Source organism: Oryctolagus cuniculus, chromosome 16 (genome assembly GCF_051225735.1).
Source record: "Oryctolagus cuniculus isolate XC-2025 breed Fujian yellow rabbit chromosome 16, ASM5122573v1, whole genome shotgun sequence".
NCBI lineage: Eukaryota > Metazoa > Chordata > Mammalia > Lagomorpha > Leporidae > Oryctolagus > Oryctolagus cuniculus.
In genome coordinates, this window is record NC_142882.1 from 23,790,652 (window position 1) to 23,817,368 (window position 26,717).

General features: G+C 62.2%; 1 protein-coding gene across 1 annotated transcript; it reads right to left on the minus strand.

Moving 5' to 3' along the window:
* Positions 1–248: 248 nt before the first annotated feature.
* NOTCH3 (notch receptor 3) lies at positions 249–26,306 on the minus strand. The gene is made up of 33 exons (XM_051837931.3): positions 26,083–26,306; positions 23,576–23,654; positions 20,515–20,657; positions 20,087–20,425; positions 19,845–19,967; positions 19,511–19,744; positions 19,050–19,205; positions 18,779–18,964; positions 18,262–18,375; positions 18,009–18,122; positions 17,275–17,508; positions 17,061–17,171; positions 16,630–16,822; positions 16,353–16,504; positions 16,023–16,136; positions 15,534–15,692; positions 14,719–14,944; positions 14,353–14,554; positions 14,057–14,204; positions 13,618–13,802; positions 13,277–13,409; positions 12,934–13,194; positions 12,739–12,857; positions 11,915–12,483; positions 10,463–10,798; positions 9,752–9,906; positions 8,768–8,990; positions 8,319–8,403; positions 6,872–7,034; positions 5,651–5,955; positions 4,926–5,073; positions 3,290–3,387; positions 249–2,379 (listed from the first exon to the last, which is right to left on the minus strand). Exons 1-33 carry the CDS (start codon positions 26,210–26,212, stop codon positions 1,318–1,320), a joined length of 6,999 nt encoding a protein of 2,332 aa, XP_051693891.3. The 5' UTR covers positions 26,213–26,306; the 3' UTR covers positions 249–1,317.
* Between the last annotated feature and the right edge of the window lie 411 nt (positions 26,307–26,717).

Below are 26,717 nucleotides of genomic sequence, written 5' to 3' on the forward strand. Positions count from 1 at the left end.
ACGGGCACCCATATGGGATGCTGGCGCCACAAGCAGCAGCTTTACCTGCTACACCACAGTGTCGGCCCCGAAAGAAAGACATTTCTTGAATGAAGGAATATGATTGGCTCACTGTAAGTCAGGTGACCACCCCTGATCCAACAAGTGGAGTCACGTGACAAAAATGGAATCCTGAATGGCAGGCAAACTCAAGGTAGCCCCATCACCACCATCTCTCCCCGTCTTGCCTAGACACAGACCAGTGACACTGAGTGTTAACTATTCCTTTATTAGGTGTTGAGGGAAGCGGGACTGTACAATGCAGGGTCTGGGAATTCAGCTATGCAGGGATTGTGACCAGAAGCCATATTATAAAAATAGTCTAAGCATACATCAATGCTGTCTTGAAGCTGGACCACATCCCAGAAGGAGGAAGTGACGTCAGGCAGCTCCTCCCCTTCCTGCAGTCCCATATTTATAAGGAGGCAAAATGAAATGCACACACCTTCCCCCCCAGCTGTCCCCTAACTGCCACCCCGGGGTTCCCAAAGGGAGGAGAGGGCCCAGGCTTTGGGAGGTGGGGGTGGAGGCCAGGAGGCGGGCTCTGGGGCCAGAAGAACCCTTCCTTCAAGGTTACAGAACAAATCTCATCTGGAATGCAGTGAAGTGAGGGAGGTGGGGTAGGGAGGGGTGGGCTCCCAAGTCTCCCCTGGCCCCTGGCCCCCAGAGGGTGCGCCCAAGAGTGCCTACTTGGTACACACTAGGGCGTCGTGTACTCAGTACACGGGACCCCAGTCCTGCCTGTGTACTCAGTACACCGAATCCAGCTTGGCCGAATGGGCCCACAAACTCAGCCCCATGGGGGCACTTGGGGGGTGCAGGGATTTGCCCCCCGGGGCGGAGAGAGAAGGGAGGGACTATCTCCATATATATATTTTGTAAAAAATAATAATAATAATAAGTTTGTTTAAATGAATTTTGTTTCTATACAAAATGTAAAAAAAAAAGAAATAAAGAAAGAAAAATAATAATAATTCACTCGTGCCCGAGTATGAGGAAACAACATAGGGTGAGGAAGAGTGGGGGAGGGGAAGGGAGGCGTAGGGAGGGGGGAGGAGGAAGGAGGGAGGCGGTCCCAGACTTATCCCAAGACTGAGAGGGTAGGAGGTCATCCCACCCTTTATAAATAAGGAAGACTGGAGTCCTGGGCTGGTGACCCATGGTGGTCACACAGCAAGGCAGGGGAGGGTAGGTGCAGAGAGAGAAAAGGGGAGGGGAGAGGAGTCGGGATGGGGTGTCTCTCCGGCCCCCCCAAGATTCCAAGCACGCAGGAGCATCTCAGGCCAACACCTGCCTCTTGGGAGTGACCTCTGGCTGGGGCCCCAGCTGGGTCTGGGCCTGAGCAAGGGAGCCAGGGACAGACAAAGGGTGCGGCTGGGCAGGCAGCGCCCCGGCAGCCGTGGCCGTGGCCGTGGCCCCAGCAGCGGTGGCCGGGCTGGGTGTGGATTCGGACCAGTCTGAGAGAGAAGGGGGCGAGGGGCTGGCCCACTGTTCGGGGGACTCGGGGGATGGGGTCAGGTAAGGGTGCTCGCTGGGGACCCGCAGGAAGCGGGCCTTGGGGGGGCTGCCATGGGCCCCAGGAGCTGGGTACTCCTCCCCATGCCCTGGGGCTGCCAGGTAGGGCGGGGGCCGCTCCTGGGGGGAGACTGGGGTCCCAGGGTTGAGCAGCTGGGGTCCCGGTGCCAGGGGGAGCAGAAACGAGGGACCCGGCGGGGCCGGTGGGGGCAGCCGGGCCCAGTCGAGGGGCACAGCCACAGGGTTCAGCAGGCCGAGGCTGAGCACACAGCCCCCGGGGGGCTGGCGCCCCAGAGGACCTGCCCGGCCTGCGCCCCCAAGCTGTGCCAGGGACACCGCGGTAGCCGCAGCTGCCGCATAGGGCCCCTCGAGGGGAAAGGCCCCTGGGGATGCAGGGGGCCCCCCGAAGGGCCGCGGGGAGTCCAGTGAGTCCACAGGGGACAGCGTGACCGAGCTCTCAGCCAGGGGCCCTGGGCAGGCCAGGGTGAGCTTCTTGCCCCGCCCCCGGGCACCCTGCGCCCCCAGCCCTGCCTTTCCCGGAGGCCTCCGGCTCTTCTTGGCCCCCGACTGCGCGGCCTTGAGGCCCGGGAGGAAGGCCCCGGGTGGGCAGAGCAGGGGCCCCAGACCATGGGGGCCCGGGGGACTGCGGGGCCCGCTGGGCTGGTCCAGCAAGCGCACAATGTCCTGGTGCAACCTCTCCTGGGCCACGTCCCGCGGTAGCCGATCCAGGTGGTCTGTGATCTCGCGGTTGGCGAAGTGGTCCAGGAGCAGTTTGGCGGCCTCATAGCTGCCCTCGCGAGCGGCCAGGAACAGCGGGGTCTCCTCCTGGGGGGTGGGGGAGACAGGTAGGACCCACAGAGGTCAAGATCAGCAAGATGACCTCCAGTAGTCTGGGGGTAGAGTGGGGAGGGAACCTCAGAGCTGAGAGTTTGCTGGGATATGCTACACCCCCTAAAGGCGCATGTGTTAAAAGCTTCATTTCCTGGGGTCCACGCTGTGGCACAGCGGGTTAAAGCCCCAGCCTGCAGCACCAGCATCCCATCTGAATACCGGTTTGAAGCCCAGCTGCTCCACTTCCAATACGGCTCCCTTCTAATGTGCCTGGGAAAGCAGTGGAAGATGGCCCAAGTGCTGGGGCCCCTGCACCCACGTGGGAGACCCGAAAGAAGCTCCAGGCTCCTGGCTTTGGATCAGCCCAGCTCTGGTCATTGCAGCCACTTAGGGAGTGAACCAGCAGGTGGAAGATCTCTCTCTCTCTCTCTCTCTCACTCTGCCTCTAAAGTAAATCAATGAATTTTTTTTAAAAACATCCTCAATGAATAAAATCCTGAAATCTTACGTAAGGACAGAACCTGTCTCTGAGCCCCTCTGAGTTTCTTTTTCCCATCTGTAAAACAGGATGACGTAATATAATCTTGGGAGGGTTTTTAAGCTACAGTCACAACAGTGAGAATCCACTAAGCACTTAAACCCATGAACTCACCAGGGCTGCTGTTACTCCCCACTTCTCAGATGAGAAAACTGAGATTCAGGGGAGTTAAGCAACTTGCCCAGGTCACACAGCAATGGCCAGAAATTCCATTACTCCCTGATTCACTGTTGGAGCCCCTGAGCCCCAAATCCAACCCCTGAAAGTAGGATGAATACCCCTACCAAGCTCACTGCACCTGCTCTCTGCCCCATCTGGGGGCTACACTGACCCCGGCCCCCAGCCAGGTCCAAGGCCAGAGCTCACCTTGCTATCCTGCATGTCCTTGTTGGCTCCATTTTTGAGAAGGGCCAGGGTCGCTTCTACGTTGTTCACAGCGGCAGCCCAGTGTAAAGCCGATTTCCCTGGGGGTGCAGAAGGAGGTCAGACCCAGGGCCAGACTCACGTCCGGCCGCCCCCATGGTAGCGGCCGTGGGGGTCAGGAGGATGAGCTTAGGTCAGGGGGCAGGATTGCCCTGAGGATCTGAGCACCTGTGTTTGGGTGCGGGTGTGTGTAAGTCTGTGCAATGCATCTCTCTGTCCACAGGGGGGCACTGTGTGGCTCTCCTTCTGTTGGACCTAGCACCGTCTGGTCCAATGCAGGAGGTAACAATCGCATGTGTGACTCTTTAGACTTAAACCAAGCAAAATTAAAAAAAAAAAAAAAAGTATCGCCAAGAACCATCTTCTCGGGTTCTGCTGCGGTGCAGCAGGTTAAGCTGCCCTTTGCAATACTGGCTTCTCCATTGGAAGTGCAGATTCGAGTCCCTGCTGCTCTGCTCCTGATCCACAGCAGGGGATGGCTCAAGTGGGCTCAAGTGCTTGGACCTCTGACACCCACTATGGGAGACCCAGAGAGAGCTCCTGTCTCCTGGCTCCAGCCTAGCCCAGTCTCAGCTGATGCAGGTAGCTGGGGAGTGAGCCAGTGGATGCATCCTTCCTCTCTCTCTCTCTCTCTCTCTCTCACTCACTCATTTTGGTGCAAAAAAAATTTTTTTTGAGGAGCTGGCACTGTGACACAGCAGGTTAAGCCATGGCCTGCAGTCCCATATGGGACCTTCCGTATGGGTACTGGTTAGAGTCCCAGCTGCTCTGCTTGTGGCCACTTGGAGAGTGAACCAGCAGGTGCAAGATCTCTCTCTCTCCCTTTCTCTCTCTCTCTCTCTCTCTCTCTCTCTCTCTCTCTCTCTTTCTCTGTAACTCTGCCTCTCAAATAAATAAATAAACAATTCAAAAGAAATTTTTTGAGGGCCAGCTCTGTGGTTCACTTGGTTAATCCTTTACCTGTGGTGCCGGCATCCCATATGGGCACCGGGTTCTAGTCCCGGTTGCTCCTCTTCCAGTCCAGCTCTCTGCTGTGGCCCAGGAAGGCAGTGGAGGATGGCCCAAGTGCTTGGGCCCTGCACCCGCATGGGGGACCAGGAGGAAGCACCTGGCTCCTGGCTTCGGATCAGCATGGTGCGCCAGCCATGGCTGCCATTTAGGGGGTGAACCAATGGAAGGAAGACCTTTCTCTCTGTCACTCTCTCTTTCACTGTCTAACTCTGCCTGTCAAATAAAAAAATTTTTTTGAAATCCATACAAGCAAGGGGGTCTTCAAATAATCCAAGGAAAATGCATATTATGAAAAGACTATACGTGGATTGTATTTTTTTTTTTCCTGCAAAGTGCCCTGGGACGATCAGGCAGGTTTGCGCAGTTACTGCGACGGTCCAGCAGGTGGCAGCAGAGCGGAAAGCACGCGGAAAGGAAGGGCGCCTGCTCCAGATTCGGTTTGCAGCTAAGTCCTGGCGAGGTGCGCACGGAGCTTCCGTGACTGGGGTGAGTTCACACACACACAGGACGGTGGTAAGTGCCCACGTGACCCCTTCCCTCTCCGCCCCCCACTGCATCGGCAGCCTACCGAGTTCGTCCACGGCGTTGACGTCAGCGTGGCTGGCAATGAGCTCCTCGACCATGCCTTCCACCGCCAGGCGGGCCGCCAGGATCAGCGCCGTGGAGCCGTCCGCCATGCGGGCATCCAGGTCTGTGGAGCGGTTCCGGATGAGAATCTGAGAGAGAGGGGATACATCAGAGGAGACCAGTGCAGGCAGCAGCTTGAAGCCAACACCGCCGCCACCACCACCACCACCACCCCGCAGCCCCCCGGGGGAAGTCTCCAACCACCACCGCCCACCCGAGCCTCTTGGGTTTGCTGACGACGGGGTCACAGCCCAATACACCCATGGCAGGGATGGGGGTGGGGGCCAGCATTGCGGCGCCGTGGGTTAAGCTGCCACCTGCAACGCTAGCATCCCTGTTCCAGTCCCGCCGCTCCACTTCTGACCCAGCTCCCTGCTAATGCTCCTGGGAAAGCAGCAGAGGCTCACCCAGTGCCTGGGCCCCTGCCACCCACTTAGAAGACCCAGATGGAGATCTAGGCTCCTGGCTGCAACCTTGCCAAAAAAAAAAAAAGGCATTGCATCTGCCTAACCTACCAAAACATCTCCGTTTAGCCCAGCCTACCTTAAACACCGAGCATGTAAAAATGTCTTCTCAGAGACAAACCAGAGCTCCAATTCCAGTGCAACCCGACGCCCACCCCGAGGTTCCACACACCGCAGCCCAGGGCTGTCAGGTCTGTCTCACCTGGAACACGCCCTGGGCATCGGCGGTGACAGCTGTGTGCAGGGGCGTGCGACCAGAGTGGTCCTGGGCATTGGTGTCGGCTCCGGCATCCAGCAGCCGCTTGGCCGCGTCAGCCCGGGCGTAGCGGGCAGCCAGGTGCAGGGCAGTTTCGCCTGTGCGGTCAGTCCGGGCCCCAAGCTGCGCCCCCTGGCAAATGAGGTCTGAGATGATGCTGGCTGACGTGTCTTCAGCCTCGTCCTCCTCGGTGGGCATGGGCTCCAGGGCCCCTCCACAGAACGAAGCCAGCATGAGCGGGGTGAAGCCATCTGAAGGTCAAGAGACAGTGTGTCACAAGAACATGGTGTGGGGGGGCCTTTCCAGAGAGTATTAGAAAGAGCACCATCCAAGGGGCCGGCATCGTGGCATGGCAGCTTAAGCCACTGCCTGTGTCACCAGCATCCCATAGGGGTGCCAGTTCGAGTCCCGGCTGCTCCATTTGCAATCCAGTTCCCTGCTAGTGGCCTGGGAAAGCAGTAGAAGATGGCCCAAGTCCTTAGGCCCCTGCACCCATGTGGGAGACCCGGAAGATCCTGGCTCCTGGTTTCGGATTGGCTCAGCTCCAGCCGTTGTGGCCATCTGAGGAGTGAATCAGTGGATGGAAGACCTCTCTCTCTCTCTCTCTCTCTCCCTCTCTCCTCTCTCCCTCTCTCCTCTCTCCCTCTCTCCCTCTCTCCCTCCCTCTCTCTCTCTCACTCTGCCTCTCAAATAAATAAATAAATCTTTAAAGAAAATAAAAGCAAAGCACAGCTAAGGGGTGTTAGAGCCTGAATCCTGGCAAAAGATGGATCCACTCTGGATACCCCGCTCTGCTGCAGTCAGCAGGGAGCATTTTCCCTGGTTCTGCTCATGGGAGCCACCACCAGCACCCCAATTCCTCACCCTCAAGTGCCTCCCTAGGGGGACTAGGGCTAGGCAAGTGCACATGGAATCGGTCAATCTGCATATTCCAACCCCCCGGCCACACCAATTGGCTCAAAGATGCACATGTGACTCGATGTCCAATCAGAATGCACCCTGGGACTTTGGCAGGCACAGCTAGGCAGGAGGTTGAAGAAGGCTGGAGCTAAGAAGCAGGAGAGTGGCAGACAGAATCCTGGAGGCAGGTGTGTTCCCATGCCCTCTCCAGCTACACAAATGCAGACGTAACAATGCACAAGTGGGCCAGGGGAAGGGGCACCTTACCTGGGCCACGAACATTGACATCCATGCCGTCAGTATCCGCGTCGCCCTGGGGGGGTGTGAGCGCCATGGCTGGGGCCACGCGGATGTCAGCGGCCACCAGGTGGTGTTGGGTCCACTGGCGGCAATCCACAGCTTCCTCGGCCCCCATGCCCGGCTCCTCCACCTGTGGGGACAGAGACCCGGGTTCTCAGGCCTTACCCTTGGGATGTGGGAGAGACACAATCAGGTCGGGGCTGGGTGTTCACTGGGCTCCTCACACGGACACCACACACAGCCCTGCACATTCATCAGTAGTCTGTTTGATAGGGGCCAGCACTATGTGGAGCAGGTAAAGCCATTGCCTGTAGCATCCTGTGTGGGCGCCAGTTCAAGTCCTGGCTGCTCCACTTCCGATCCAGCTCTCTGCTATGGCCTGGGAAAGCTGCGGAAAATGGCCCAAGTGCTTGGGCTCCTGCACCTGCTTGGGAGACCTGGAAGAATCTCTGGGCTCCTGGCTCCAGCCTGGCCCAGCCCCACCCATTGTGGCCATTTGGGGAGTGAACCAGTGGGTGGAAGATATCTCTCTCTCTCCTTTTCTTTTTTTAAAAAAATTAGTGGTAGAAAAAAAATGGGGCAGGGGAAGGGAGGTCCTTTCAGAATCACTATTAATCTGGGAAAGGCATATAGATGGGTCAGGAGGAAGGAGAGAAAGGGGACAGGGCCCAGGCTCCCGCAGTCCCCAAGTCACCTGGAGGAGCAGGTGTTTGGCCTGGTAGTTAAGATGCCCAGGTACCACATCCGAGTACCTCTGCCTCTCAATACCAGCTTCCAGCTAACCCACACCTAGGAGTGATGGCCCTCAAGGAATTGGTTCCTGCCACCTTGGTGGGACTCCTGGATGGAGTTCTCAGCTCACAGCTTGGGATAAGCCCAGTCCAACTGCAGGCATTTAGGAACTGAATCAGTGAATCCAGGCTCACTGCTGCCTCTCTGCCTCTCTGTCTCCCTCCCTCCCTCCCTCTCATAAATTTTTACAAGGAATATTACATAGTAGGAATATTTCACATTTCATCCAACTCATGTCCAAGTACAGGAATCAGAATGCTATAGTGTGATATTTGGGTCCTGGGCTTTTGGGAGAGTGACCCACCAGATCTAATACCTCTCTCTCTCTCTCTCCTCCCCCCTCCTACACACACACACACACAATAGAAAGAAAGTACAGCCTGGGAATCCCCCCTGGGAAGACCCCAAGGGGAGGGGCCCAGGTGACAAATCGCTCCCCTCCCTCCAAAGTCACACCAAGGAGAAAAGGAGGTGACTTGTCTTCTGGAGCCAGGGAGGTGGGAGATTAGAGACCGTGGGCCCCATCACTGGAGCCAGGGAGGAGGGAGATTAGAGACGCCCCGTGGGCCCCATCACTGGCCATCAGAGGCCCACCCAGAACCCTGAGGGCAGAGGGCAGCACCTTCAGTCGCTTGGCCTCCGGGCACTCTGTGTCCATCCAGTCTGTGGCCACCTCCCCCATCAGACTCTCACCCTTGGCCATGTTCCTGTGTGGACAATGGGAAGGAGGGATGTGAGAAGGGACGCGGGAGACTGGGGTCAGAGCAGAGGTCCTAGGGGCGAAGGGCAGGGGGCAGGGGGCAGGGGTTAATCGGGCAAGGTGGCGAGACCGGGTCCAGTGACAAGGGGCTGGGGGCGTGGCCGTGTGATGGGGGCCTAGGGAGATGGTCAGGGCCGTGGCCAAGCGTGAGGTCAGGGGTCGGGGTCACGGGGCAGGTTAAATGCAGGGTCCTTGAGGGCACAGGTCCACACCATCAAGGCAGGGACCGAGAATCTGGGTGAGCGGGGCTCAGAGTCAAGGTCGCGAAGGCAGGGCCCCTGTGGTCAGGACGGGGCGGGCAGGGTGCTCACTTCATGCCCAGCGCGTCCTGGCCCACGGGCTCCCGCCGGCCCTTGTGGCCACCGGCCACGTCCTTGTGCAGAGCGAAGCCCTCGGGGAACCAGAGGGTGCTGTGCTCGCGTTTGCGCCGCGCCACCATGACGCCCAGGACGAGGATGAGCAGCAGGAAGACGGCGCCCGCCGCCAGCAGCGGCAGCAGCGGCAAGCTCGGCTCCGGGGGCTCCAGCGGCTCCCCTGCGGGGGGGGCGGGGCTTCAGCCGAGGGCGGGGCCCCGAGGGTGGGGCTCCAAAGGAGGGGAGGGGCTCCAGCTGAGGGGCAGGGCTCCAACCAAAGGGCAGGGCTCCAACCAAGAGGCGGGTCACAAGCCATGGGGCGGGACTTCAGCCACTGGGCGTGGAACTCAGCCGAGGGCGGGGCCCCGAGGGGTGGGGCTCCAAAGGAGGGGAGGGGCTCCAGCTGAGGGGCGGGGCTTCAGCCGAGGGCAGGGCCCCAAGGGGTGGGGCTCCAAAGGAGGGGAGGGGCTCCAGCTGAGGGGCAGGGCTCCAACCAAGGGGCAGGGCTTCGACCAAGAGGCGGGTCACAAGCCATGGGGCGGGACTTCAGCCACTGGGTGTGGAACTCAGCTGAGGGACGGGGCTTTGCAGCCGAGGGGGCGGAGCTCCAACCAAGGGGAGGAGATTCAGCTGTGGGACCCTACTTCATATATAGGGTGGGGGGCTCAGCCAAGGGGCGGGGATTCAACTGTGGGCCAGGCTTCAGCAGTGGAGTGGGGCTTCAGCCACGGGGCGGAGCTCACGACATGGGGCGGGGCTCCAGCCGGGGAGCCAGGATTCAGCCATGAGTCAGGGCTTCAGCCCTAGGGTGGAATCTGAGCAAGGGCTCAGTCTCGGGGCGGGGCTTAGTTTGTGGGCGGGGCTTCTATGGAACAAGGCCCCGCCCCCTCACCTCCTATCCGCCCTGCCCCGCCCCGCCCCGGCCGGTCCCCCAGGCCGCACCCCGTACATCCCGTAGCGGGTACGGGAAGTCCAAGCGCTCCACCGCAGACAGCGCTCCCAGGTAGTCGGCGGCACTCTGTGCATCGGGGAAGCAGTGGTCATTCTCGGGCGACTGCAGGCACAGCCGGTTGTCAATCTCCAGCATCACTACAGAGCTGGCGGGGACAGAGCAGGGGAGGGGTGGGACAGAGGGCTGGAGGGGTCGCCTGGGCACCCCCCAAGCACCGAGCCGCATCCGCCATCCCCGCCCCCAGGCCTAGCCTTAAATCCGATGCGCACTGCTCTTGCGTCACCGTCACCGTCTTGGTCACTTTCCCAACCCCCACCCCCATTGCCTGGGCTGGAGGGTGCCGCTGTGCCCTTTAACACGGGGCACTACCAATTATCACCACCAAGGGGCAGCACCACCGGGGTTCAAACGCCTTCTCCCCCCCATGCGTTGCCAGGGACGCGTTGCTAAGGCCTTCAGTCCAGCTTTGAATCCGATGCACACTGCTCTCGCATCCCAGTCTTGGTCACTTTCCCCACCCCCACCCCCCACTGCCCGGGATGGGAGGCGTTGCTGCGCCCTTTAACACGGGGCACTACCAGTTCTCACCACCAGGGGCAGCACCACCAGGGTTCAAACGCCTCCCCCGCCCCACCTCCACGCATCGCCAGGGACGCGTCGCCAAGGCCGAACCCTACCCGCGTCCCGGCTCACTCACTCACCCGATCACCTCCGGCGCCAGCTCGCGCCGGGCCCGGGCCTCGGAGGCCACGCTGCCGGGCCGGTGGTAAGGGAAGATCATGGCCTGGCCGCGCGCGTCCAGGCGGAAACGCAGCGAGGTGCGCAGGATGGCGCTGAGCCGCTGCAGGAAGTCGGCGCCGGAGCGCAGCAGCTCCTCGGGGGGCAGCAGCACGGTGAGCACCAGCACGCCGCGGGCCAGCAGCGCCGGCACCTCGCGCGCGCAGTCCAGCCCGTCCCAGCCGCACTCCTCGGTGTTGCAGCCCTGGTCACAGCGGCCGTCGGCGAAGTGGTCGGCGCAGTATTTCTCGTACACGGGGCTGGGTGGGTGGGACGGGGTGCAAGAGAGAGAGAAGGGCGGGGAGGGGGCCGGGGTCAGGGCTTGCACGCAGCGGCTCGGAGCGGGCCACTCTCAGGCTCACTCCAAGCTGAGCACCCTTTATCCAACCAATAAAAAGACCGCTTGGGACCACGAGTGCTTCCGATTCCACGGGCACAAGCAGCCCCTGGAAAGCCAGCCTTCCCCACACACCTGTGCACCTGTGCACCTCCCTAGCCTACAGATCACTGCAGACTTAACCGAAGAGAGGCGCGGCGGGTTAAGCCCTGGCCTGCAGTACCAGCAATCCATGTGGGCACCGGTTGAAGTCCCCTGCTGCTCCACTTCCAACCTAGGTCCCTGCTAATGCGCCTGGGAAGGCAGCAGGTGATGGTCCAACTGTTTGGTCCCTGCCACCCACAGGGGAGACCCGGATGGAGCTCCTGGCTCCAGGCTTCCATCTGATGGAGCCATCTGATGTGGCCATTTAGGGAGTGAACCAGCATATGGAAGATCTCTCTCTCTCTCTAACTCTGACTTTCAAATCAATATCAAATCAATCAATAAATCTTAAAAAAAATTTTTGCCAATCCATGCATGTATTTTTTTTCATAATATACGTTTTTCAGGGACTTTCTGAAGATCCCTCCTGTGTACGGATTTGAAAATGTCTTGCAGCAACATAAACATATCTTTCAATTCCACTTTCCACAAACTTCCAGAAGTCCCTCGGGCACAGCTTTCCAACGCCTCACCAGTAAAAGCCAAACAGAAGCACAAACAAGGCGGCATGGAATTGCAATGCTAAGCAGGAAAATAAGCGAGCGGCATTGCTTAGGAGGACCTCAGGTTTGGGCGGAGGAGGAGGAAGGGAGAGTTATCCAGGTGGTGGGAGCTGCCAGTGCAAAGGCCCTGGGGCACGAGCCGGCCTGGGGTACAGGAGGACCAGCAGAGAGGCTAGGAGGCTGGAGCAGATTGAGTGACAGGCGCCTGGGTGGGGAGATAAGGGCAGGGGGAGGTAGACAAGAGGTCAGGGTGGCAGGTGGAGGGCAGAGGCTGGACGGGTCAAGACAGGGCGCATGTGCACGCACAAACGGACAGGGCGCGCGAGGCTCACTTGCAGGTGCGCTCGCGGCCGCCCGCGTGGCAGTCGAAGTTGTCGTAGAGGCAGGCGGGCGAGCTGCAGGCCGGGTCGCAGCGGCTGTTGTTGAAGAGGCGCCAGCACTGCAGCGCCTCGCACTGCCGCCAGGGGTCGCCCACGCTGAGCGAGCAGTCGCCGCCGTCCCAGCCGCAGCCCGGGCTGTTGCACTCCCGGTCGCAGCGCTGGTCCCCGCGTTTGGCCTGGCAGGCGGCGCGCGGGCACCGCGGCTCCTCCGCCGCCGCCTCGGGCGCCGCCGCGGGCGCCTCGCAGCGCGGCCCGTCCCAGCCAGGGGCGCACGCGCAGCGGAAGAAGGGCGCCAGCGGCGCGGGCCGGCAGGTGCCGCCATGGAGGCAAGGGGCAGCAGCGCAGCTGGCGTTGGCGGCCCCTGGGGGCGGCCCCCGGGCGCCGCGGCAGGAGGATCCCGGGAGTCCTGGGGGGCAGGCGCAGCGCGGGCCGCGGGCCGTCTGCTGGCAGGGGACACCCGCCGGACACTGCAGCTCCCGGCAAGAACTAGCCATCCACTCACAGCGAGGGCCCCAGAAAGGCTGGGGTTGAGCCGGGGTAGGGGGGAGAGAGAAATCGAGGGGGGTGGGGGGAGAAAGAGAGAGAGGTGGGATCAAGACCCGGGCGAGGCGGACCCCCACCTGCTCCATTTTCAGGGTAAGCCCCGCCTTCCCAGAAAGCCACGCCTCCAACCCCAACCTCACCCACCCCTCCCAAGCCTCCAGGTAACCTCAGAGCCCCCTCTTATTTTGTTCCCCCCAAAGCCACACCTCCCTCCTGAGGCCACACCCACCTACCTGCAGGCAGTGGCAGGTGAAACTGAGACCTCCCCCAGGGCCGGGGCTGGGCCGGCACTGTCCTCCGTGCTGACACGGCTGGGACTCGCAGGGAGACAGCACAGTCTGACAGCGGGGACCTGAGACAAACACGGGCAGGTGCATCAGCCAGCGTGGAGGCAATGGCCAGGGCCCCCCCTTCCTCCCTGTGCCTACCTGTGAAGCCGGGGTGACAAAGACAGTGGAAGTGGCCCCCTGGGTCCTGCAGGCAGTCCCGGGTGTGTGCCGCGTGGCAAGCACCGGGCCGGCACTCGTTGATGTCGGCTTCGCAGTGCAGACCGGTGTAGCCTGGGGGGCAGCTACAGCGGAAGCCGCCCACCAGATCCACACAGGTCCCATTGTGCAGGCACCGGGGCCCGGCGTCTTCAGAGGGAGGGCCCGGGCCACAGTCGTCCTCATCAATCTCACAGAGCACGCCTGAGGGCAGGCAGGAGGGGAGCTGGAGTTAAGGCACGGCATGGCGGGGGAGGGCGGGAGGAGGGTGGGAGGGGGGCCATACCCAGAGTGCCAGGCGGGCAGGAGCAGAGATAACGGGCCACCAGGTCTATGCACGAGCCGCCGTGCTGGCAAGGCTGGGAGGCACACTCGTCCACATCGTCCTGGCATTTGTCACCAGTGTAGCCAGCTGGACACTGCAAGGGGGACAAGAGGGAGGGGATGCTCTCAGCTCTGAGAAACCCAGACATGCCCAGACCCAGCAGGACAATACAGAGAAACCCAATGCAAAGGACACACGCGCGCACGCACACACAGGCATGCAAATGCCCCCAAGGCTCGAAACACCCAGAGCTGCAGAAGCCAAGGCAGAGACAAAGTCACACCTCCAGCCCCGCCCCTTACCTCACACACATAGCCGCCCATGTAGCCGCGGCAGGTGGCCCCGTGCTGACACGGCTGGGCCCCGCAGGGGTCCACCTCCTGCTCACAGTGACTGCCTGTGCGGCCCTCGGGGCAGAGGCAGAAGTGTGAGTTGTCCTCGCTCACACACTGCCCGCCCCCCTGGCACAGCTGATCCAAGGGCACCCCTGGGAAGAAGAAGAGTGGCGTTGGGCACAGTGGGGTGGCTCCCCCTGCAGGCGCAGTCCCCAGGGACTCCTCCGACACACCCCAGAGTGGCCACCCCCTATTCCCACAGCTGGTCCACAGCTGTGCCTCCAATGATCCTGGTGACATGGGCACCCTCCACCCCCCCACTACACCCACCTGCTCTGCGCACCTTCCTTGGACCCACACCTACAGGAGATCTGGGCCCACACCTGACCCCGTGCCCTCTCCTCACCCATCTGGGCTGCAGCCTCTTTGCAAGGTAGACTTCGCACATCACAGAAGCGGCCACTCCACCCAGGCGGACAAAGGCAATAAGCTCCAGTCTGGACACAGCGACCCTCATTCTGACACAGCCCACGGCTGCACCAATCCACTGGAGTCTGGAGGAGGAAAGGGTTTCAGCGTCAGGGCTGGGGGCAGGGGTGGAGGAGGGGAGACCTGGAAACCGTGCCCAGGGCCTCCCCCTCCTCCCCTTCCCCGCACCAAGAACACCCTCCAGACCCCTCCCCTGACCCTGGCCCCGCCCACCTGGCACTGGCTACCCGTGAAGCCCTCTGGACAGGTGCAGCGGAAGCCGGGGTGGGCGGCGCTGCACACACCCCCGTGCAGGCAGGGCCGCGAGAGGCAGGGGTCGGCCTCATGTTGGCAGTGGGCACCAGTGTAGCCCAGGCGGCACAGACAGCTGAAAGAGTTCACGCCATCCACGCAGGTGCCACCGTTGAAACAGGAGCTGGCAGGTGAAGAGGGAGGGGGGTCAAGCTCCGCCACACCCCTTGCAGGGCACGCCCTTCCTCGGAGGTCCCGTATTTCAGAGCTAAGGAGGGATCGCCATGCCTCCGCCATCACACATCCCAGCCCTCCATCCCAGGTGGCAGGCCACGCCCCCCCACACACCTGGGGCTGCAGTCGGGCAGATCCTTCTCGCAATGCAAGCCTCCATAGCCCGGTGGGCAGGTGCAAGTGAAGGAAGCCACGTGGTCAGTGCAGGTGCCTGGGCCACAAGGGCTGCTCAGACACTCGTCCACGTCCCGGGCACAGCGTGGACCGGTGAACCCAGGCAGGCAGGAGCAGGAGAAAGAGCCCGTGCCATCCTGACAGGAGCCGCCATTCAGACAGGGGTCTGGGGTGAGATGGGAGAGAGGGTCTAATCTCTTGCCTGGTTCCCCCAGCAGCCCAGTCTGACCCTCCCCTTGGCCCCATTATGTCAGTTCAAGCGGGAGCAGGCACAGTGGGTCAGGGAGCATATTCTACTCCGCTCTGTGGTCTCAGCCCTTCCATGATCCAGAAACCTCAGTAATGTGGAAGCGGAGGTTATTGGGAGAACCAAAATGTCCCCACTTCCTTCCCATCCAGCTCTCGGCTAATGCACCTGGGAAGGTAGTGGAAGATGTCTCAAGTGCTTGGGCCCTTGCACCCATGAGGGAGGTTGGGAAAAAGCTCCTGGCTCCTGGCTTCAGCCTGGCCCAGCCCTGGCTGTTGCAGTCATTTGAGGGGGTGAACAAGCGAATGAAAGATCTCCCTCTCTCTCTCTCCCTCCCTCCCTCCCTCCTTCTCTCTCTGTGTCTTTGCCTTTTAAATAAATTTTTAAAATATTAATTTTTTTTTCAACACACTGTGCCAAGCATATAACACAGGCTGGATAGATATGCCTGCTAAGAAGCACCACACACACACACAAACACACACACACACAGCTCCAGGACACTCACTGGGGTCACAGTCATTGATGTCCTGGTCACAGGAAGGGCCAGTGTACCCCCCATGGCAGGTACAACTGAAACTCCCCATCAGGTTGGTGCAGGTACCGTGGGGGCCACAGGGTGAGGGACCACCAGCACACTCGTCCACATCCTGTTGGCATCGTGGGCCTGCAGTGGAGACCAAGGTAACACCTAGGGTTAGGAGGGTGCAGGGCAGGGTCTGAGGGTACCCAGGGCTCAGGGAGAATGCACAGGCTGAGAGAGGGAAAGGCGAAAACAAGCAGCTCTACAATCAGTAGAAGACTCCCTTGAGCCCAAGTCCCAGCATCCTCTTCCCCCAGTCATGAGCTCCTAGTGTGTGTGTCCAGCTCCACCCTCTATCAGAAGGAAGCTCCTTTCAAAGGCAGAGCTGGGATTCAGCCCCCCTTTCGGGCCCCAGGGTGCAAAGAGGTGAAGAAGAGGAAGAGGAGGAAGAGGAGGAGGAGGAAGCAGGTGTACCTTGCCAGCCAGCGGAGCAAGAACAGACCGGCATCTGTCCCGGGCCAGACTCACAGTGGCCACCGTGCTCACAGGGGTTCGGGGTGCAGGGGGACAGCAGCTCACATTGACGGCCTGTGTGGGGTAGGTGGAATGAAGTGGTCTTGAAGGGGGCTTCCCATTCCCAGCTGCCCCCACTCCAGCTCACACACACACACAGGGGTCCCCACCCTGACACCCGTCCCCCAAGCTCCTGGGGAGAAAGAGAAAAGGCAAAACAGAGGCCAGTGTCCAGTGGAGAGGAACTGAGGGCTGTGGGTGCCTGAGGAGGGAAGAGAGACACAGACACACCCTGGACACCAGGCGGACAGGTGCAGCGGAAGCCCGATCCATCACTGGTGCAGGTGCCGCCGGCCCGGCAGGGCTGGGATTCGCAGGCGTCCCGATTCAGGCTCTGGCTGCACCGGGGACCACTCCAGCCAGGCTCACACACACAGCGGAACCTGGTAGGGTTGGAAGTCAGGGGTAGCAGATGTACCAGAGAGGCAGTGGGGGAAGGGCGGGAGGGGAGGGGGACAGGAAGGTGAGATGGGACAGGGAGGCTCAGGGGTTGGGGAGGGGGCCTCACCCGCCAGGCGCATCATGGCAGATTCCGTGACTGCAGGGCTCATGGGCACAGGGGTGGGTCGGGGGGAGGCAGAGAGGGGGCAAGGAGCCAGGTGGGCAGAGGCATCGAAAGCCATTTTCTCCATCCACGCAAGAGCCTCCCTCGCCACAGGGGTTGGACGCACATTCGTTGATCTCCACGTTGCAAAGGGGCCCTAGGGAGGTAAGTCCAGGTGGCAGAGGCAATGGGGAAGGGACCACCTCACCCCCTACATGTGGCACAGCCCAGAATCAAGGCCAGCCTCATTCTCGCAGGGGGAAAACAACCTCGGGTCAGTGAGAAAGAGCGCAGAATAGACCAAGAGAGGGGCCCAAGACCCAGGCCACAGAGGCAGGTGGACTGCACCTGCGCCCCTGCAAGGACTCCCTTTCCCCCGGCCAGCTCGTGCCTACCTGTGAAGCCAGGCTGGCAGACACAGTCATAGCGGTTGATGCCATCTCGGCAGACACCAAAGGTGCAGGGGTTGCTGGCACAATCATCTATGTTCACCTCACAGTTCAGACCTGGGGGAGGGACACGTGGTGAGGAGCAGGGTTTCCAACGGATGCATGGCTCCCGAAGCCCCTCCTCCGCCCCTCCAGGGGCAGCCCAGCCGCCAGCTCCCACCTGTGGTGCCAGGGGGACAGCGGCAGAGGTATTTGTCCACCAGGTCCAGGCACTTGCCCCCGTGGCGGCAGGGCTGGCTGCGGCACTCGTCCACCTGGCTCTCGCAGCGCGTGCCCGTGTAGCCCGGGGCGCAGGCGCAGGAGAAGCTGGCAATGCCATCAACGCAGCGCCCGTGGTGGCACGGGTCTGGAGAGCAGTCGTCCACGTTGCGTTCACACAGCGTGCCCTCGAAGCCTGAAAGGGGCGCTGAGGGTCAGGCTCCACACATCCGCGGAGGGCCCGCCCACAGATGGGGCCCCCGGCCCAGTCAGAGCTCAACTTTCCCTCAGGTACCGCCCACTGAGCCATCAGGAGGCGTGCTCAAGGCAGGCCCCGCCCCTCACCTCCTCTCCAACCACCTCCGAGCTCCAAGATTCTCTTGGCCCCGCCTTCAGCCCTGTTCTAACCCCGCCCTTAACTGCAGCTGGGGATGGGAGTGGGAGGTGCGCGCATAGGGAAGAAAGGATTGGACACGCCCCCTCCAGCTACCAGCCAACCCTGTACCCAGCCAGACCCTGTGGCCCCACCCCTTGCCTCACCTCATCCCTTGTCCATCATTGGCTCCACCCCTAGCAGTCCTTGCGCCTCCGTTGCTGCAGCCCCACCCCCAGGCTCTCCTCAAGTCTGTTATTGGTTCCTTCTGCTGCCAGCCCCGCCTCCCGGCAATAGTTGGGCTGTAATTGGCCCACGCTCACCCTCCGCGCAGTGGCACTCGTAGCCATCGGGCTGATCCACGCACTTGGCGCCATTGCGGCACGGCGTGCTGGCGCATTCGTCCACATCCAGCTGACACGTGGCCCCGCTGAAGCCTGCGTGGGGAGCGGGGTGAGCGTGACCCAGCCATCCCCTCTCGCCTGCCCTGCCTCACTCGCCTGAGCCTCATCTCCAGGACATGTGGTTGCTATTATGCGTTAGCCTGGGAGGGGTGGGCTGGGGTGGGGTCCTCACCTGAGGGGCAGGTGCAGCTGAAACCGTTGACTCGGTCTCTGCAGACGCCGCCGTTGACACACGGACTACTCTGACACTCATCAATGTCCACCTCGCAGAAGGTACCTGTGAAACCTAGGAGCCGGGAAAGAGTGGAAGGCGGTGGGGATGCCGCCTGGGCTGAGCGGGGTCGGGCTGGTGGCCTTGGCCTCGCTCCCAGTCCAATCTGACATTCAGTCTTCAGCCACAGGTGGGACCCTCCTGGGACTCTAGGGGCGCCCTGCTGTCAAACCATCCCCAGCCTCAGAGCCCACCATAGCTTTAGGCCCATCTTCAAATCCCTCCCGGCCTTAAGCGCTAGACTGCAAGGTCCACGTCTCCCCAAAGTGAGCCCTAAGGCCCGGAGTCCACTCCTAGCCCCTCTGAGCTTCAACTGAGTCACTGACCAAGTCCCTGGCCTCACACTGGGTCCTGCCCTCACCACACAGCCCTACCCCCGGCCCCTCCTATCCCCGCCCTGGCCACGCCCACCACGCACCTGCCATGCAGATGCAGGTGAACTGGCCGATGCGGTCGAGGCACGTGGCCTGGTTACGGCAGGGTCCCGAGAGACACTCGTTGACGTCGGTCTCGCAGCGTGGCCCCGTGTAACCGCGGCCACACTGGCACAGGAACGAGCCCTGCGTGTTCACGCAGCGGCCCAGGTGCTCGCACGGGTTGGCGCCTGGGGGAGGGGCACGGCAGGTGTGGGCGTGGCCAGCTGAGGCCCCCACCTCACCCCGTTTTCCCCAGCCGGTCCCAGCCCTCACCGATGGAGCACTCATCCACGTCCTGGTCACAGGCCCCCCCCGTGAAACCGGGGGGACAGGTGCAGATGGCCCGGCCGTTCACGGGGTTGGTGTCACAGATGGCGTCCTCGTGACAAGGGTTGCTGACGCAGGCGTCATCCAGGTGACACAGAAGGCCTGGCAGGGGTACGCAGAAGTCAGAGGCAAACCTCAGCTCTGCCTGAGGTCCCTCAGCCCCTCGGATAGTTGTGTGTGTGTGTGTGTGTGTGTGTATTAATCTGCCGTGTATGGAATGGCTATTTTTTTTAACCTATTGCCAGCAGCTTCCCCTTCCAATGACTTTGCCCCAGATCCTCCTTCTAGGTTCACCCCTGACCCCAAATCCAGCTGCCAACCCACTCTTCCTAGATAAGCTATCTTTACCTCACTCCAGAAGCTTCAACAGCGACCCCTGACTGGGTACCAGGAAAAGGGCCACTTACCAGTCTTGCCCATGGGGCAGGCACAGTAGAAGGAGGCCACACGGTCGTGACAGGTGGCCCCGTGAAAGCACACGGCCGTGGCGCAGTCATCAATGTTCTGACTGCAGCTCTCGCCCGTCCAGCCGTTGACACACACACAGCTGTGGCCCCCCAAGGTGTTGAAACAGGTGCCCCCATTGTGGCAAGCATTGGGCTGCAGCTGGCACTCGTCCACGTCCTCTGTGCAAAATTGCCCTGGGGGCACAGACACGAGTCTGCTCCAGCCACCTGACCTGACAGCCCAGCTCCGCCCCCCCTTCCCTGCCTCCTTCTCCCACCGAGCCCCAGCACCCACCTGTCCACTCAGGAGGGCATTGACAATTGTAGGTGTTAACACCATCCACGCATGTTCCCCCGTTGAGACACCGGTGTCCCGGGCAGTCATCCACATTCACTTCACAGTTCTGGCCCTCGAACCCTAAACCCAGGATAGGTGGCAGGGGACAAGGCTGGTGACAAACAAGCAGGTCTGGGGTCCCCACCACCACCACCACAGTGCCTACCCCGGCTGCCTCCCCCAGAACACAGCTTGCTCACCAGGGAGACAGGCGCAGTCATAAGTAAGATCGCCACTCTGCCGACAGGTGCCTCCATTGCGGCACGGCGACGGGGCACAGGGCACTGCGGGGATCTCACACAGCAGCCCCGTGTAGCCACCAGGGCACTGGCAGCGGAAGGAACCCGGTGTGTTGAGGCAGGTGCCCCCGTGGCGGCATGGCCCGCCCACCCGACACTCATCCACGTCGCTTCGGCAGCTGCGACCCTGGTAGCCCGGCGGGCAGGAGCACACAAAGCGCCCGTCGGACCCCACGGAGCAGCGGGCACCATGGGCACAGGGGCTGCTGAGGCAGGGGTCCGGCAGGGAGCAGTCCGGGCCTGGAGGAGACCCCGGGGAAGAGAGTGAGTTTGCGACTAACCACACCCCAGCCTGCCATGCTCCGCCCCTCCACCCCTCCCCGTCTCACCTCGGAACCCACGGGGGCACCGGCAGGAGAATCTGGCAGCGCCAGCCACCACGGAGCTCTGGCAGACCCCACGCCCAGCACAGGGGCCCGAGTGGCAGGGGTCTTCCAGCTGGCACCGCTCACCCACCCAGCCTGGTGGGCACCTGTGGGCAGAGGTGATGAATGGGCTGATGGGGCAGCACGAAGAGACAGACAACAGACATGCTGGGAACACACAGGCAGACGGGCCAGCACACACACTGGGCCACTCACGCCATACGTGTTAACTAAGCAGCTACCACATGCTACCGCAACAGGAAGACAACAACCAACACAAGGGGTCCTTACCCTCCCGATCCTCACAGCCAGCTCAGGCAAAGAGAACACACACAAATAACAAGTTAATATACAACATGCCAGCAGGAGGGGAAAAGATCCACGAGGTGTGGGGCCAGAACCCCGTATGGGCAACGGTTAGAGTCCCAGCTGCTCTACTTCCAATCCAGCTCTCTGCTATGGCCTGGGAAAGCAGCGAAAAATAGCCCAAGTGGTTGGGTCCCTGCACCCACGTGGGAGACCCGGAAGAAGCTCCTGGCTCTTGGCTTTGGATTGGCTCATTGTGGCCATCTGGGGAGTGACCCAAGAGATGGAAGACCTCTCTCTCTCTCTCTTTCTCTCTCTCTCTCTCTCTTTCTCTCTCTGCCTCTGCCTTTCAAATAAATAAATAAATAAATAAATAAATAAATCTGTTTTAAAAACCAGTTTTTGCAGACAGAATTAATTGAAGGATATCCAGATGTTACCATCCCAGCTTATCTAGGAGGGTTCTAAATGCAATGACAGATGTCCTTTATAAGGGAGAGAGAAAAGAGAGAAGGCCACATGGAGACAGAAGCAGGGGATGGAGTGAGGCAGCCATTAGTCAAGGAGTGTTTGGAGCTGCTGGAAGTTGGAGGAGGCAATGAAGTTTGCCTCTTGGGGCAGGGGGATGGAGGGGAGCACCTTAACCTGACTTGCAGCCTCCCAAACTGAGAGAGGTTCTATTCCTGTGGTTTCAAGCCAGCCTGTTGGTGGGGACTTGGTATAGGAGCCACAGCGGGGTGTGTGGGGAGTGGAGATACACAGGGTAAGGACAATCGAATGATACAAAGAGAGGCCGTGAGTATGCCACAGATTGAGGGAGGTACAGGGAAGGGCGTTCCAGAAAGGGGGAACAGCAAGCAGTGGGAAAAGTAGTCTCAACTCCAGGAGACACCCAGGGAACACCCAGACGGGCAGAGAAACCAGAAACCAACAAAAGGAGGGCCAGCTGGACGCCTGGGCTTGGCGAGCGGCGCAGCCTCCCACGCAGATGCGGGCCACTGTCCCTCAGCCGCAGCCTGCACCCCTGGCCCCCGGGCCTCTGCGCACACCCAGGCGTGGGGGGCTGAGGTTTGGAGCAGGCACCAAGGTTGGTGCCCTCTTGTGTGTCTGTGGGGGGGGGGCGGTCTTTCAGCCCGCAGTGCTCTTCCCCAACCCCCACCCCCAAACCCACGGCAGGGAAATGCAAACTGGCACGAAGCTGGTTTTAAGACGAAACCTCCGCGGGGCACAGGGGCGGGGAGTCAGCCGCCAAAGGGTCCAAGCCCCGCCCCCGATGAGGTCAGCACCCACCCCTCGCTCCCGTACCCCCCCTCTCCCGGCTTGCCCCAGACGCCAGGGACTCAACTCGGAGCAGCTGACTCAGTCCTTAGAGTCACCCACAAGGTCCCCCACCCCACCCCACCCCCCGCCACCTAGGTCTCCAGCGGAGCAAGTCGGGGCACGGCAGGCAGGGCGCAGCTCCCAGCCCCCCTCCCCAAAAAGCCCCAAAGGGAGTGTGAGCACGGCGGTCACGATCGCGCGCCGGGAGGGGGCGCCGCGGAGCGAAGGGTCCCGGAGCCAGGCAGGGCGCGGCCCGGGCGGCCCCTCCCGGCGCCCCGGGCGGGTTCCCACGCTCCGCGCCCCGCGCCCCCCCGCCGACCGGTCGGGCCGGTTCCAGCCCCAGCCCGCGCCCCGCCCCACGGCCCGAGCTTTGGGGGAGATGGAGACGGGGGAGGAGGTGGGGTGTGTGTGTGTGTGTGCGCGCGCGGACTTGCGGGGGAGGAAGGCCAAAGGAAATGGGGACCAGTGCTGGGGAGCCTATTTTTTGGGGGGGCGTTCGAGACTTGGGCGGATCCCCGATGGGAGGCACCCTTTGGAGCATCTCAGAAAGACCTAGGGGTAGCAGAGACATGGAAGGAGATCCGGAGGTTGAGGAGGTAGGGGGGAGGGGGGACCTGTAGGGAGTGGTTCCCACAACCCAGCTCTGGAGACTGAGCCCGCTCCACTCCCGGGGATCCGGGCTCCGGGCGGCAGTGCGCGCCGGTGATTCACCTGTCGAGGGGGCGGGGCAGCCGCGGGCGCATTCACCTGTCGGCTGGCTTCCAGGCGTGGACTTCCACTGCGCAAGCGCCCGGACCACAGCGTCTCAGCCTCCCCCAGAGTGGCTCCGAGTGAAGCCCCAGCCCTACCCCATCGCAGAGCCGCCCCCCCACACACACACATCCCCAGCCACAAACCCTGAGGAAAAGCTGCCATTTCGCAGTTGGTGCGGTTCAGAGAGGAATTGACTCCATCACCCTACGTCACAGGGAACCCTACTGTAGCAATGTCTAAATGTGAACACTGAGGGAATGTGTGAGGGTGTCCTCCACATTGCCCTTGGTCCCTGGATATAGTTAAACTGAGTAATACCTGCCTCCAACACACAGGGCTTCGGGAGGCTGTGTAAAACGCTGGCCTAACTGGACCCATTTCCTGGATGAGAACACTGAACCGTGCTAAGCCTTTAATTCCTAGCTCCCACCCCTCCCTCCCCGCCCCCACCATGACGCAGGACTTGAATCCCGGCCAGGCCACACTCCGGAGCCCCTGCTGGCATTCCCGATGGGAGAAACATGAGACTACCCCAAGCCACACACATGTAAGGAAGTGGTGGAGGCGTCGTGGTGGACACAGGGCATATGAAGACAAACCACCTCCCCACGCAGGGCCCGCGGATGGCACAGAGCCAGGCACTCACAGGCAGGCAGCCTCCCGGGAGGGCAGCTGGGTGCACCGACCTCCATTTGCACAAGGGCTTCCGTCCAGGCAAGGGGGGGCTGCAGGAGGGGAGAGGCGAAGGAAGGGGGGAGAGGTGGGGGTCAGCAGGGTGCCCAGGACCCCTCCCCTACACCCAGCAGCAGACCCCCTCCATCCCTCCACCAGGCAACAGCTGCAATGGGCTGGGGGTGTCCCTGTGGGTGTAGGAAGGCCCCCCATCCAAGGTTCCCACGGCCCCCCGCCCCAGCCCCAGCTGTTGGGGCAGCAGCTGTCTTTGCCAGCTCCAGCCCTGGGAACCACAAGGCAGGGGTAGGCAGGCAGGAGGAGGGGCTGACTTGTGCCAGATGTGGGGGCTCAGGAAGCTGCCAGAATTTAGGATGTACAGGAACGGAACAGGAAGTGCGGGTGGCACTGTGGCTACAAGCCCCGGCAGGGGGAAAGGGGGAGGGGACGCAGACCACAGCAGAGGGACCACGGCAGGCAGCCACATGTGGGTTCAGACACTCCACAGCAGGCAATATTAGGAGCTGCCCTGTCCAGCATCCCCCAGCCCCTAAACCTGTGTCCCTGTAGGGTGTGGCCTAGTTTAACTGTCCTGCCAGACAGGTCAAGGGTGTGGCGCGTGAGTGCGTGGACCTGGCCATGTGTGTGTGCGTCTGTGCATGTGTCTGCGCATGCGTGTCTGCATGTGTGCATCTGCATGTGCGTGCATGTGTGTGCGTGCATGTGTGTGTGTGTGCACGTGTGTGTCCAAGCGAGAGCTGGAAAGCCAGAGGAACTGGGAACAAATATCAGACATCAGAGAAGAAACCAGACCAGGTAGACAAAGAGAACGATCGAGAATGGATCAAATAGCCCGTGTCCACTTCCTCTTGGGACAAACTGGCTGGACACGGAACTCACACTGCAGGCTGCAAGACTTCCTGTGCATGGGCTCCTTGGTCAGCCTGTGTGTGGACATGGACGTGCATTTGTCCTATCCTTGCGCAGAAACATGGGAGTCAGCTCATGTGTGTCCACGTTGGGGGGGGGTGTACACGTGTGTGCAAATGACATCTGCCCAGGCAGGCAGCTTCCGAGTGGTGTGTGTGTGTGTGTGTGTGTGTGTGTGAAACATGGATCGGGCATACAGCTGTGTGTGCATGCGTGAATGCACTGGTTGTGCCCGTTCTATACCAGGCAGCTGGTTGTGGGTCCATCCTTGAACCTATGCCTGGATGTGTCTGAGTGTGAGCAGGCCGGGCGCATGGACACGTGGGAGCCCCGTGGTCTGGGTGTCTCAGGGACCAGCTCCTAATGCTGGATCTGCTGCGTGCGTGCACGTTTGCATCGCAGTGTGTGTGTGTGTGTGTGTGTGTGTGTGTGTCCCAGAGCTGTGTGACAGGCCATGTGTGTGCTTAGTCCTGCGGGGGCAGCTGCTCCTGCCCGGTCCTGCCCCGTTGGGCCCTGGGGCTGGGAAAGGAACTCCAATTCTTCCCCAAAACCCCGACCCGGGGGAGCACCCACCCCACAGCAGCGCCCCCAGACCCCCTCGGCCCACGGCCCTCCCCCGTCGACCAGGCCTCCCGTGACAGGGGGCGCCCCCGCTGCCGCTGCTCGGCCCGGCCGCGGGTCTCGCTTTGTCTGGCAAAGAAAGCGCGAGGCCGGCCGAGGGGGAGGGGGTGTCTAGACGGCGCGGCCATTGTCCCGAGCAGGGGGAGGGGAGAGAGCAGGGGAGGAGGAGGAGGAGGAGGAGGAGGAGGGGCCGGGGCCCCCGGCCCGGCTGGGGAGGGGGCGCCAGAGCCAGAGCTGAGCACGTGGACTCGCGCCCCTTCCCCTCCCCGCGCAGGGGCGGGGTCCCGGGGCTGCCGACTCCCCACGGCCAGAGGCAGCAGCCGGGCTCCGCGAGCGCGCGCGCGCACACACACACGCACCAGCGCGCGGGGAGGGGGCGCAGGCGCCGCTGGGGGCTCCAGCTCCCGATCCGGCTCCGGGTCTTGCGGAGCTCCGGCCTGGGAAGTTTTTCCCGAGTTTCGGGCTCTGAGAACTTCGCGCCCCCCTCCCAGCCCCCCGCCCCCCCGCCCGGCCCTGGCCGCCCCGGGATGTCTGCTGGGGCTGGGGTGAGGAAGGACCAGTGCTTTTGTGCGAGGGGTCCCCGGCCGAGCCCATCCAAACCTCCCCCCAAGACTTCGGTCGGGCGTGGGATGGGGGCGACCCCGGCTCCTGGGTCTACCCGACCAGTCTCGGACTCCTGGGCCCCCTGATCTCCTGCCCCGACCGCTCCAGGGTCCCCGTTCCTTAGGCCTCTGGGACCCTGGTGCTCCCATTCCGAGTCGCTGCGCCCCCCGGGACTGGCATGCGCTCCCCTGGCTCGCGCACCTCTGCCCCAGCCTTGGAGCCCACGACCCCCCCCCCCCACCTCCCACCCCACCACCACCACCACCCTTGACTTAGCGGGGAGGGGTTCTATACTCCCCACCCCCCCCCCGATCCCGCCGGCCCCCTCACCTGCAGCCCCCGGCCCCGCTAGCAGCAGCAGCAGCAGGGGCAGCGCCCGCACGGGCGGCGGTGGCGGTGGCGGGGACGTCGGGCGGCGGCGGCGCCGGCGGCGGCGGCCGCCCCGGGCCCCCGGCCCCATGGCTGCCGGCCGCGACCCTCCCTCCTCCCTCCTCCCTCCTTCCCCGGGCCGCGGGCGCGTCCCGGGCCAGCCTCCGCGCCGCCAACTTCGCCGAAGTGAGGCTGCCCGGCCGCCCCGCCCCCAGCCCTCGGCGGCTCGCCCCGCCCCGGGGCCGGCCCTGCGCGCCCCCGCCCCGCCTGGTTCCCGGGGGCGGATTGAAGTGGCGAGGGGGGTCTCTGCCCATCGTGCACCCGCGCGAGCCCGTGACTGCAGACCCTCCGAAACACGAGCCGGCCTGGCGGTGAGCTGTGGGCCCACCCCTCACTGCGCTTATGCCCCCCTCCGCCACACACCGGTGCTTGCCAGAGCCCGGGATGCGGGGGTGGAGGAGACGGAGACACCCACAGACCCTGGACCCTAAGACCAGGCTGGTGTCTTGAACGCACAGCCACGGGCACAGCGAGGCGAACGCGTGCACGGAGTTCCCTCGAGACTCTCAGCTCCCAAACCCAACTCTGAAAAGGAC

Excerpts from the sequence above, each read along its gene's own strand:
- NOTCH3 (XM_051837931.3), bottom strand. The coding sequence starts at position 26,212 with ATGGGGCCGGGGGCCCGGGGCGGCCGCCGCCGCCGGCGCCGCCGCCGC. Across the intron at positions 13,410-13,617 it reads TGGGCGGCTATGTGTGTGAG|TGTCCAGCTGGCTACACTGG; the intron begins GTAAGGGGCGGG and ends TCCCCCTTGCAG. Across the intron at positions 3,388-4,925 it reads CAACGCCGTGGACGAACTCG|GGAAATCGGCTTTACACTGG; the intron begins GTAGGCTGCCGA and ends CTGCACCCCCAG.